This window comes from Coregonus lavaretus (assembly GCF_964263955.1).
Source record: "Coregonus lavaretus genome assembly, chromosome: 6".
Taxonomy (NCBI): domain Eukaryota; kingdom Metazoa; phylum Chordata; class Actinopteri; order Salmoniformes; family Salmonidae; genus Coregonus; species Coregonus lavaretus.
This window is the reverse complement of record NC_139993.1, coordinates 34,390,614-34,404,042: the sequence shown is the minus strand read 5'-3', so window position 1 is coordinate 34,404,042 and position 13,429 is coordinate 34,390,614. Positions and strand designations below refer to the sequence as shown.

Here is a 13,429-nt window from a genome sequence, read left to right as displayed (position 1 = left end):
TAAAATGACAAACAAACAGCCGTCTGGTATACCTAGCCTGAGAGAGTGACTTTCTTTCCAAAGGGCAGGCAGGCAGACACGGCAGCCCTGTAATGATCTGTGTTCCACTAGGGTTGAGTGATGAGGACTCATGTTGAATGAGATGTACGTCCACAACAACACATCCTGACTGGTGTGCCAATCAGCCCCTGCTTATGAAAAGTAGCAGCTGATAAATGAACACCACTCAGACGCTTGTTCTCACTGGGGGGGGGAAATGAAAGCCCTCCCCTTCTTTCTCTCTCCCTGTTGTTTGAATTTGATCTTGCCCGATTGAAATGAAATGCGTCTAAGGATGAATTGACTGGAGTGAGTTATTTTGGAGGGATTTCTCAGTACCGGTACCTGGCTGCCGCATTTGTTTCTAATTAAAAGGGGAGAAAATGATTTGGTTGTCAACACCTCCGTGTTTGTATAAACTAAAGCAGGGCTCACCAACCCTGTTCATGGAGAACTACCCTCCTGTAGGTTTTTGCTCCAACCCCAGTTGTAACTAACCTGATTCAGCTGATCAACCAGCTAATTAGTAGAATCGGGTGCGCTTGATTAGGGTTGGAGTGAAAAGCTACAGGATGGTAGCGCTCCAGGAACAGGGTTGGAGAGCCCTGAACTAAAGGCTGCGGGGAAAGTGGAGTGTGTTTGTGTCTCACTCTGACTCTGCAGTATAGTTCAATGGAGGGTCCCGGTCTAAGAGAACATGATGTCCTGTATGATACACTTACCTACTTACTTACTCCTCTAAATCCCCTATGGGACTTGTTACAGAAACGAGTTAATAGATTAGAAGTCAATTCTGTAAACTTATTGGCATATCTTTATTGGTAACTTTATTGGTATGTAAACTTTAATTGTGTTTCTTCTCGACCAGGGTATCAGCATCAGGAACCCAGGGCATCCCCTCCATCCCAGGCAGTTTAGTGACGGTCAAGAAGAAGTTGGTGTTGCTGGTGCAGCGCATGGCGATGAGCGAGGGGATCACAGCGTACAGTAGGTTGGCTGCCAGGACAGCCAGGAAGGCCTCGTCTGGGATCCGGAATGGGGCCACTGTACGTGGGTGGAGGGATGCCCCAATGTGGGCCCACTGACACTGTGGAGGGGAGAGGAAGGAGGGGGGAAAGTTTGGGGTCATTCCAAACAGGAGGACACTATGTACAGTATATTCACAGCTGACCGGTAATTAGATTTTCACGTTTTGAGGGTTATCCGTAGTTGTTTTTTCCCCCCACAAAGGCCTTGATTGAATAGCTTTAAACCTAATATGTTGCTTCACTTTGAGCCTCTGCAACAGTCATTAGTATCTACAGCCAACGATGTGCAGTACAACACAGAGAGAAGACTCTGGTGCGCTGCTCTGAGCAGAAGATGCAGCTATCCCAGATCCATTTCACAGGAATCTTTTTATTAGTCCTGTGTAGCTCAGTTGGTAGCGCATGGCGCTTGCAACGCCAGGGTTGTGGGTTCGATTCCCACGGGGGACCAGTATGAAAATGTATGCACTCACTAACTGTAAGTCGCTCTGGATAAGAGCGTCTGCTAAATGACTAAAATGTATTAGAAGAGCTGAATCTCCGAGGCAGGCCTTGCCCCATGTTGGGAGGGATAGAAGGGCCTGCAGACGAGTCTATGCAGAACTGGCCTTTGATCTTTGCCTCCATTAGTCCAGTATGGAAAGGAAATTGATTACAGGAAGCGGGCTGATTGGATATTATTATGAACACTGACGCCATGAAGAGGTCTTATTAAGGTTGGCTATAATAAAATATTTCAATGAGAACTTGCGATAGAGGTAGTAGCCCTGGGAGCTATACTTTCACTAACTCCAAGTGCAATGTGTACAGTTTGAACTTTCAGGGCCCCAGTCACTGTAAAGTGATTCAACCTCTTCATCTGTTCAAGTCATCACTAGTATGACTAGTAATAGCAGTATGTAGAAGCTCTGTACGTAGAGCACATTACATTCTGGGAACTGTAGTCTATGTTATTAACAAAAAACAACACATAAGTCCCCCATATCTTACCTGGGCGATGCCTCCAGCAACGAACACTGTCCAGTCAGGCATCCAGGTGCAGCCAGGCACTATGAGTCCGTAGACAAAGGCACCCAGCATTGGCAGCATGTAGAACAGGAAGTGCAACATCTACAAAATGTAAATGTACAACAGGTATAACATCAAAGGATTCCATCACAGTAGTGACTCCAGCTGGCCCGCCCCACCACGCAACTCTGACACTCTAATGGTCAATTAATACAGTACATCTTCATCCTCTCTAGGGCGCTAACACGTTACAGCAGTCCAAGCACTCACACAGAATACAGATAACGCTGCTGCGTGCTGGCTGCATAGACAACACACTCTCACGCATGCACGTACACAAACACACACATTTGAAGTGCTTTCACACCGCACACTCAGGTCCAAATTATAGTGTCCAGATACAGAGGTCATTACATCGACCCTCACAAGCACTTGCAGAATATTTGGAGCATGAAAGTCAGGTAGCTGCTGACTTTGTAATGTAATGGCATCAAATTATGCCTTTGAACAGTGGCTTTTGTTCTAGAGCTGTGGTCCTGATGAATCCTAATGAATTGAGCCCAGAGGCTGAGAACCAATCACACGTTGCCCTTCAGTCCTTGGAGGAGTGTCTTTGTGTTCGGCGCCCCGGTCATCTGTCTGCCGTGGTTTATCACCATCAATGATTAAAAAGGTTGGTCAGCATAAGAGCAGCGCAACGACATTCATTCAACACCCCCCCCCCCCCCCCTCCACACACACACACACACACACACACATACACATACACATTCAACACACACATATAGACACCCGTATTGACACACACAGGGATTTACACACACATGCTAGCTAGAGCACACCAACATGCAAGCACACGCACACACAAACACACACACACACAGCCCTCCCACCCGGTGTGTTGCTGATGGGGGGGCTCAGGGGAAGGAGGATTATCTTATCAAGTTCTCAGCATGCAGTTCCCTGCCTGATCGATGCTTCGCCATTGTGCCTGGACTGGAGCCACAACAAGGTCTTTGGATAACCTATTGACTCGGCTAAGAACCCTAACAAAACCAAACAAACATCACCCAACAGACGGAGAAAGCCCAGGCGTTGAGACTGGACCAGTCACAACCACATTCTCTTGCCTAACAAATGCGAGAGAATGAACCAGCCTGGCCTCTCACCCCTCTCATTGTGGCGTAATGATGAAAAATGGCTCTGTAATCTCTTTTGTGAGCTCCAAGTGATTTCTGAATGGAGTGGCTATTATTTGGTTATTTAAAACAAAGTGGGTTGGATACTATTAAGGAATTCCACTGGCACTGCAGAGAGGCATGCTCTGTGTCTTAAAGTACCCACCATAACCTTGGGGTAGCCCACCGGGTCCTTCAGATAGGGCTCGTACTGGCGGAGGTAGATGGTACAGGCCTCTAGAGGGGAGTCAAGAGCTACCTGAATGCACACACAGGAGGAAGGTTCCAACATGATCATCTTGTAGGCAAGAGCACTGTATAAACTACTTGTCTATATGATCAGTTATTGTAATATAAACCATGTCTGGTCCATGGGGGACGTGAACGAGAACAAGTAGGTACTGGATCACATTAAAAAACAATGCAAGTTAAATAAGTATGTGCATATTTCCACAAATCAGACCATCTTGAATGTTCTATTTGCCAGGGAAGTGTGTCAGATGAGACCACCCATATCACATGATTGAATCAGCGCAGCAGATGTTGCACATAATCTATGTATTATAAACAAATCCTTTACTGCTGTACAAAGACAGCTAGCACATGAGGGAATCAATTCTATATGCATTGACTCTTTAGGCTGTGCTAAAATTGGTGGGCTGGACCAGTCCTAATATAATAACACTTTATTTCGGATGTTTTATTTTATTTCCAATATTTCTGAGTGTTTATTTCTAAGTGTGTATTCAGGCCCTGCTGGCTCACCAAGCCCCTGAAGAGAGTGAAGGCCATGGCCCCCAGTAGCAGCAGCACCAGGAGAAGGTCTGTAGGGCGCCAGATGAGATTAAAACTCTGATCATAGTGGGCCTAGGAGACACCAACACCAGGGGAGAAGAAGCTTCTTTAGACAGTTCAGATGCACTCAAACATAGCAATAAATACACACTTCTGCAAGGATATTGTAGAAATATAACATAACTAAGGCCTTAGTTCTGAGCCCTAGTTTTCCTGGTCAGGTCACATGGTCAGGGAAAACCCATGGCCCTTCGCATTCCACCAGGTCAATCAGCTGTTCCCTGTTCCATCTTACCTTGTACCCACCGAGGGTTGGCCCATTCTTGGGCTTGTTGAACAGCTTGATCGCACCCCATATTGGAAGCATTAGGAAGGGCATGTTGAGCCAGAAGGCGGGACGGATATCTGATCCAAATTTACCTGCCAGGGAGGGAAACATAGAGAGCATTTCATCCCCTAGAACTATGAGGAGGAACTGGGTACATCTGAAGTAGAGTAGAGCAGTCTAATTTTAACCTTGTTAAAGTCGACACATTTCCATGAGGTTTACATGATAAATAGATGAGATCTCTGCCAAAAAAAGGAGACCATAACTTTGAGCCTCTTTTCTTTTTATACACACCTTGTAATTAACTTCAATAATGTTCTAAATAAATCCTCAGTAGGGCATCATTGAACAAATATACAACTAAAATACAAAATGATGTAATACTGATACTACCCTAAGCTGTTTGAAACTCAGAGAACAGATGCTTAGAGCCTAGTTTTGCTTTGTTCTGTAAATTCTAAAGGCAAGCACATGTGTTGTGTTGGCAGCCTACACTATGACACTGATTCTACAAGGCTGTTCAGATGTACTGTTGATTAACTCTGCCATTGTGGGATACAGGAGGGGGGAAGGAGAGACTCACCTACAACAATTCCTGTCACAAAGACACTCATGTTGGCAAACAACGATCCAGCCCAGAAGAGACCCAGGGTGCGGTAAGACTTGCTGAGAGACGGAAATAAAATGGTCAAAAGATGTTGCTCCCATCACTGTAAACTAGTGACAGCATGTCTTACAAAGCTTCAAATCAATGGCCCAGCAGTGAGACGATGAGATGATGTGTGGACGTAAATGTGGTCACACTAGGATCTTGCATGTGTCAGATTCTGAGGTATGAAGTCTCGGCTCTCCTGGTGAAGGGGACTATAAGGTACAATACAATACAATAAAATACTTGCTTCATTGGTCCGGTTATTGGTCCAGGTATGAATGAAGTGTATCAGAAACCTAGTATATGTGTGGTGTGTAGATCACCATTACAAGACCAAGGTGACACAGCGAATATCACCCACCTGTTCCATAAGCGCTGTATCATTATGAGGTACATGATGAAATGCACTATTCCGTCCCAGTAGCACATCATGATGGCATAGGCTGTACCCAGATAGGGCTCTCCCTAAAACACACAAATACAACCATTAACTTAAAATGGTTGAAACAACAGATAGATTCTAACGTTTAAAAAAATATATTATTAGCATGATGTTAGGTCATGAGATGGAGAATCTAGAGACTAACCGTTTTCTGGTAGAATTCCATAAACCCAGAAATAAAGCCATCATGTTCCATAGCACTCACAAGGTCAATGACACAAGTGAAGGAAAACTCAGCAAATACTGTAAAGACAATGCAAACATTCAGTACTGTGGCAGACTGATATTGTGAAAGTGGACAATAATAAGCAGTTAGCAATACAGTACTATAGAATGCACGTCACAGGGGTTATTTCATGTAAGCGCCTCAATTACACAACAAAAAATTACTTGGATTAATGTGTGGCTATTGTTCTGTTCAACTTTCTTTGGTGCGATTAGCATACACTGATTACATTTGTGAGCATATTTCAGCTCTGTAAGAAAGGCCCTCATTCAATTAGTTGCGGAATTCAGCTCAATAGAAATCTGTAGCAGCTAGATGTTAAGCAGCTCTGCTGTAGGAACAATCATCATTCTTCTCATTGTAGTTATGATAAAGAGAAAGCTCCTTCCTCCAATCTTTATTACCCAATCTGCTTAGTCTGCCTCTTTGAAACTTTTAATAAAACTGTCAGAACCCTATTACTGCCTATAAAGATGCATTGAACAAGACTGGATTTTTGAGAAACTCAACCTCTTTTTCTCCCATGAACTATTACCTAACCACCACAACTCATTTTCTTTCACACTCACTCTCTCTCACCATCTCTCTATGTTTAAAATATTTCCCTCCAACCAACCAGCTATTGATTTCCTGGGCTATGGAGGGAGATACTGCATAGCTGTAGGCTGGGTGAAGGGAGATTTATATTGGGAGCTGTGTGTTGAGTTTTCCTCGGGTTAAGAGCAGAGCGGCGCTGAGAGGGCACCCCTCTCCTCTCTCCAAGTCAAAACCTGGCTGGAACCCCATGTGGGTCTGAGAACCACATAATGAGTGGCAGGGGATCAAGAGGACTGGAGATAGGCAAGGAGCGAATCCCAGTTCAAGTGGCTGGTAATGTGCTGCCAATAGACATGTTGGTTCTCCACATCAATATCCACACTCTTTAGGGACCGCCCACGGTCAGCCAGTAGCCATTACTACCATTTTTGGTTGATTTCACATTGAATTCACGTTAGATGACAACTCAACCAAATGTAAACCAAAATTAGACGTTGAAATGACGTCTGTGCCCCGTGGGTGCCTGCTTATTTTCAAGCCTGGTGGTGGCTGCATCATGGTATGGGTTTTTTATTTAACCTTTATTTTATCAGGAAGTCATACTGAGACCAGGGTCTCTTTTACAAATGAGCCCTGAATTACATAAATTACAGAAAAAACACACATCAAAATATAAATACAAAATGCAAGCAAAAAGAAAAACACGGTCATAAACAACAAACACATTAATCAGTAATAAAGTCCTCAAGGTATGCTTGACATCAGGAAAGACTGAGGAGTTTTTCAGGACAAAAAGAAACCGGATAGAGCTAAGCACAGGCAAAATCCTAAAGGAAAACCTGCTTCAGTCTGCTTTACACCAGACACTGGGAGAGGAATTCACCTTTCAGCAGGTCAATAACCTACAACACAAGGCCAAATCTATACTAAAGTTGCTTACCAAGAAGACAGTGAATGTTCCTGAGTGGCCAAGTTACAGTTTTGACTTAAATCTGCTAGACAGTCTATGGCAAGACTTGAAAATTGCTGTTTAGCTACGATTACCAACACCTTGACAGAGCTTGAACAATTTAGAAAAGAATAATGGATAAATATTGCACTTAGAGACTTACCCAAGAAGACTCACAGCTGTAATTGCTGCCAGAAAAGTTTCTAACATGTCTTGACTCAGGGGGGTGAATACCTATCTTATCAAGGTATATTAGTGTTTTATTTTTCATTAATCTTGACATTAAAAAAATTATTTTTTTCTTCCACGTGGACAAAAAATGACAATTAAATCAATTTTAATCCCACTTTGTAACACAATAACATTTGGAGAAATCCAAGGTGGGGAATACTTATGATAACCACAGTGTATAGAGTTCTGTGAACTCATGTTTTCTTGAAATGGGATAGGGCGTCCAATCCAAGTATTAGCTGTAATACAAGGCTTGGCTGTCCCGTATATCGTCAAACGTCCTTGCAATGGCACCTGTGTGTAACGGCTCAGACAGCCATCCTGCATCCCTCACTATCTCCCTGACGTTGCTGCTGCTGTCTCCTGATAAACTCACCGATAGAGACACACACACTCCGTCTCTCTCCAGGTACCTGTGGCCTTCTAATCCTCTGGAGGGTCTGGTTTATCTGAGCCGTCTAACAGGTAAGATAGGAGGATTATCATTCTCTATCACAGCAGGAAGCCATTCTCAGCTCTGGGCTGTTCCCCCTCCCCAGAATCACCTGATGAGGCGCAATGGCATGGCATAGCCACGGGGCATCCGGGAGATAGGCTTACACACAGGTGGTTAGGAAAGAGCCTATGGCAGGATATACAGTTGAAGTCGGAAGTTTACATACTAATTAAAACTCGTTTTTCAACCACTCCACATATTTCTTGTTAACAAACTATAGTTTTGGCAAGTCGGTTAGGACATCTACTTTGTGCATGACACAAGTAATTTTTCCGATTATTTCACTTATAATTCACTGTATCACAATTCCAGTGGGTCAGAAGTTTACATACACTAAGTTGACGGTGCCTTTAAACAGCTTGGAAAATTCCAGATAATAATATCATGGCTTTAGAAGCTTCTGATAGGCTAATTGACATAATTTGAGTCAATTGGAGGTGTACTTGTGGATGTATTTCAAGGCCTACCTTCAAACTCAGTGCCTCTTTGCTTGACATCATGGGAAAATCAAAAGAAATCAGCCAAGACCTCAGAAAGAAAATTGTAGACCTCCACAAGTCTGGTTCATCCTTGGGAGCAATTTCCAAACGCCTGAAGGTACCACGTTCATCTGTACAAACAATAGTACGCAAGTATAAACACCATGGGACCACGCAGCCATCATACCACTCAGGAAGGGGACGAGTTCTGTCTCCTAGAGATTAACGTACTTTGGTGCGAAAAGTGCAAATCAATCCCAGAACAACAGCAAAGGACCTTGTGAAGATGCTGGAGGAATCAGGTACAAAAGTATCTATATCCACAGTAAAACGAGTCCTATATCGACATAACCTGAAAGGCCGCTCAGCAAGGAAGAAGCCACTGCTCATAAACCGCCATAAAAAAGCCAGACTACAGTTTGCAACTGCACATGGGAACAAAGATCGTACTTTTTGGAGAAATGTCCTCTGGTCTGATGAAACAAAAATATAACTGTTTGGCCATAATGACCATCGTTATGTTTGGAGGAAAAAGGGGGTGCTTGCAAGCCGAAGAATACCATCCCAACCGTGAAGCACAGGGGTGGCAGCATCATGCTGTGGTGGTGCTTTGCTGCAGGAGGGACTGGTGCACTTCACAAAATAGATGACATCATGAGGAAGGAAAATTATGTGGATATATTGAAGCAACATCTCAAGACATCAGTCAGGAAGTTAAAGCTTGGTCGCAAATGGGTCTTCCAAATGGACAATGACCCCAAGCATACTTCCAAAGTTGTGGCAAAATGGCTTAAGGACAACAAAGTCAAGGTATTGGAGTGGTCATCACAAAGCCCTGACCTCAATCCTATACAAAATTTGTGGGCAGAACTGAAAGAGCGTGTGCGAGCAAGGAGGACTACAAACCTGACTCAGTTACACCAGCTCTGTCAGGAGGAATGGGCCAAAATTCACCCAACTTATTGTGGGAAGCTTGTGGAAGGCTACCCGAAACGTTTGACCCAAGTTAAACAATTTAAAGGCAATGCTACCAAATACTAATTGAGTGTATGTAAACTTCTGACCCACTGGGAATGTGATGAAAGAAATAAAAGCTTAAATAAATAATTCTCTCTACTATTATTCTGACATTTCACATTCTTAAAATAAAGTGGTAATCCTAACTTTACTAGTATTAAATGTCAGGAATTGTGAAAAACTGAGTTTAAATGTATTTGGCTAAGGTGTATGTAAACTTCCGACTTCAACTGTAGGTGACTGATATGACATCCCTTATAATGCCAGCCTGGAAGCCGATGTGTCAATCTATATGTTGTTTTTTGCCTTCTTATTTGGTAATGATGTGTCAACATTACTGCCCTGCATCCCATATGGAACAGTCATCCACGATCAGTAAGTTCAGTAAGTAGTAAGGTGTCTACTGTATGTATGTAGGGCATGTGAGTTCCCATGCCCTTAGGCTCATGTTCCAAGTGTTTCCAGCTCTCCTACAACTGTGGTGTTGTAAGAAGAAGACTAACATGCCCTCTGTCATCACCCATGCCATGTAAATGCCGGTCTGGGTTTCAGCTTTACTCTGATCCTGATCAGTATAAGCAGCTTTGTGGATAAATGAATGAAACAATGAAAACAATTCACATGACAGATAAGAACGTTCTGGAAATCTGTTAACTGGGGTTGGCCTTACATACATAGTGGTCATTCATGCTCTTTCTTAACCATGTTACCCAGAGGGGATCTGTTTAAATGTATTGGTGCTTTGTTAAGCGAATAAAAATAAGCAATGTTAAACTAGTTTTCATCCAAACAAAACAGCAAATGTCCCTTTGATCTGTCATCATCGTCATCATGAAAGAATGATCAATACCATACCATAGAAAAGGATGTCTTTGGGCGGGTTACGTCGGGTGATAAGGAAGTAGAAGAACCACACCACCACCAACACTGCAATACCAATCTGCAGTATCACAACAGGCCTGCAGGTAAGAATGACAACACACTGTTAGCTAGGGGACAAATCATTATATTTTTCAAATTCATAGTGCAACGTCTTAACTTCCCTGCACTATACTTTTTAAAGAGCAATCTCCCTCCGATTTTCTGCCTCATTCTCTTTTCTAATTAGTTTCCATCTAAGTTTGTGAGTCTCCTCTGCTGTACTAAATTAGTGAGCAGTGATGAATGGGGAGACAGAGGGAGCGATAATTATGCCAACACCCAGAGCACCAGGAGAAATGATGCCGAGATGGGAGGCCACATTATAGAAAGCGGATACACACAGACAGACAGACATATGGGGTTCACCGAGGGAAGGTGGGCTAGGCAGACGGGGCTGCTGCTGCTGTAGCGAGGGCCTGGAGACTCTGGGGGAATTGCTGCACGCTCTGTTTGGGTTCTAATCACGCTAAAGCCTTGGAGATAGGCAGCTAGCATTCTGCTGTTCTCCTATGAGAATTTGAGAATACGTGCTAATGTTAACGGCTACATGGGGCCGTATTGGACTGATAGTGCCAAAGGTCGCAGCATTCAGTGAGGACAAATGGCTGGCTTGCTGGTTTGATCTCCAGCCTTTAGTAGCCCACGTGACCAGGTCTATTTCATACTATTTCAACTGTTGTGTTGACCGAAGCTGTGAGGTCAACTGCTAAAGCCTGCTTTGATGCTCCAGCCTCTGGTCTTGTTTCAACAGAGCTACTTTGACTTGCTGATCCCTACCACCATGGGAATGGCAGATCACTAGTACAGGAAGCATGTTTCATGTAGATCTCCAATGGTTTCCCAGCAACAGCAGAGGTCATCACCACAATGACTCAATCAATCATGGCCTTAGCTGTAGGAGGCAACAGGATGGGGCATGTAAGATCACCACTCACCACCATAATTGGCAGTCAGAGTTCACAGGTACTGTGTTCAGAAAATATTAATGTGCTTTGGGGCATCTCTATGTAAACAAAATGACTTCCATCTCAAACGTACAATGTGTTCACGGGAGCCAAACAAATGCTGTGAAGCCAAAGGGAAGCTTCCTGGCTGCATCTCAATGCACCAGCACTGGAAACTGTATGCACACAATACTGTTTGTTTGCAAAGTTGAAGAACACATGTCAGCAGCAATTTATCAAACTCCTCTCGCAGCATGTAGGCCTATTGATTGAACGAGTTCCAGAGATTTCAGAGATTTCCGCTACGGAGGAGTATGGCAGTCGTCTTGAAATTAGAAATGTCTGCTGAGGAATGGAAGAATTGCTCGGGAGGAGTGGTGCAGACAGTCACCACTATCCTTCTGTAAGTTTAATGTACTTAGGCCTGCTGTGGCAGCCTGCTTATCTAAACACTGAAGAGAGCATAGCTTAACCCAATTGTCTGACAACACAGGTAGGCTGGGGATTGACAAAATATAGAAAATAGGAAAGATGTATGTTTTATCATCCAGAGAGGTGAGAGAAAGTCACTGTTTCAGGTGTCAAAGACATGTTCTTATATGTTCTCTCTGATTTCACAAGCCTCTTTTGACTTCCCCTTTAACTAATTATTTTTCACCCATCGTCATATAATCTGAATGTCATCATTACATGGGTTTTACACAGGCCATGGTATTACTTGTTTCCACATGATTAAAGATTTGTCAAGGATTTATGGGTCAGAAATCTGTATGTAAAACTCAACAACGTCAGTGGGGCCTATTCATATGAGCTGCTAGTGCCCTCAAGCGGTAGCAAAGAGTATTGAGCATACTTGCACCGTTCAACTGGATCTTTGAATATGTAGCCTAAATTCGAATGCTTGACTTCTCAATCAGTCTAGTACCTACTGGCCTAGTCGGCAAAATATTCTGTCAAAGTTCCACATACACTACAACTTGCGAATATGATTTGATTTAATATAAAAATGTAATTGAAGTTCCAAAACACATTTGGCAAGACTGACCTTTGATTCATATCTCATGAGCTATTTTAATCTTGTTCATAAATGAACAAAAACAACGTTTTAAAGCTATTGATTAATTGAAGTCTACTAGCCTGAAAAAACAACAACATTTGTATAACTTTATGAATACATTTAAATGACCCAATTCTATAGGTAGACAATAGGACATTAAATAATTGACTTACTCTTGGAACTCTGGAATGGTGTTCATGCAGTGAAGGACCGCAAGGGCAGTCAAAGAAAACAAGAAAACCAATCTCTCCATCTCTTCAACTGCAGAGAAACAGCCAAAGGGTCCCTGGAGAATCACTAGCACGGACCACTGTAAAGAAAAACAAAAGTGGAATACCACTGCCATTTGAGCCAATGATCTGCTATGATCTAATAACTACTCTTGAGAAAGATCACATGAATAATTGAACCATTTGCCAAAAACATATCCACGCAATACTTTTAAAGTTTTCACAAAATAGACAGAATCTCAATACACATTTTTAAAGAATACGGCCTCCACTAAATAGCAATCAATTCTTACCGTCTGGCCACTCTTTTGGCCCGTGAATTGTTGAAATTATGGTTGGCCTCGGGCAGACACAGCATATTTACAGGGAAATAATAACTAGGAGCTTTTGGGGCAAGTTATGCAATTCGAGTTCTCAGAGATTTATATAAATCGCATTAGATGGGGTAATTCACGTGCCTCTTAACTCACATTCGTGTGTGTTAAGCAATGTGTGGCTAAGTCACATTCGTGTGTGTTAAGCAAATGTGTGGGTTTATGGTTTATACATAGAACTAGGTCTACTACATTAGGCCTACTCTCTATTTAGTTTGATCTAATTTGAGATGAACACATTAAAACCCTTTCCTGTAGTCAAATGACCAAATCGCCCTCTAGTGGCCTCATGTTGTGGAATATTATTAATATTTTTCATATTTTCATAATTAATCCACACAAAAAAATGTTTTACTCCGAAAAGCCGGTTTCTATGTCAAACTGTTTTGTTATATTTCAGTCTTCTGTGATGTATATAAAGTGTAATATTGGGATGCAAACTCAAAATGTAATACATTTCAACTCTATATCTGACATGGTACAGGTGTCTTCTTTTTT

The 13,429-nt window shown here is 42.7% G+C and overlaps 1 protein-coding gene across 1 annotated transcript; it reads right to left on the bottom strand.

Moving 5' to 3' along the window:
• Positions 1-883: 883 nt before the first annotated feature.
• On the bottom strand, positions 884-12,631 carry tm6sf2b (transmembrane 6 superfamily member 2b; the record flags this gene model as incomplete). The annotated part of the gene is made up of 10 exons (XM_084163355.1): positions 12,501-12,631; positions 10,261-10,364; positions 5,616-5,713; positions 5,390-5,493; positions 4,960-5,042; positions 4,344-4,468; positions 4,019-4,120; positions 3,420-3,512; positions 2,058-2,177; positions 884-1,126 (listed from the first exon to the last, which is right to left on the bottom strand). The coding sequence occupies exons 1-10, from the start codon at positions 12,578-12,580 to the stop codon at positions 884-886; spliced, it is 1,152 nt and encodes a 383-aa protein (XP_084019481.1). The 5' UTR covers positions 12,581-12,631.
• Between the last annotated feature and the right edge of the window lie 798 nt (positions 12,632-13,429).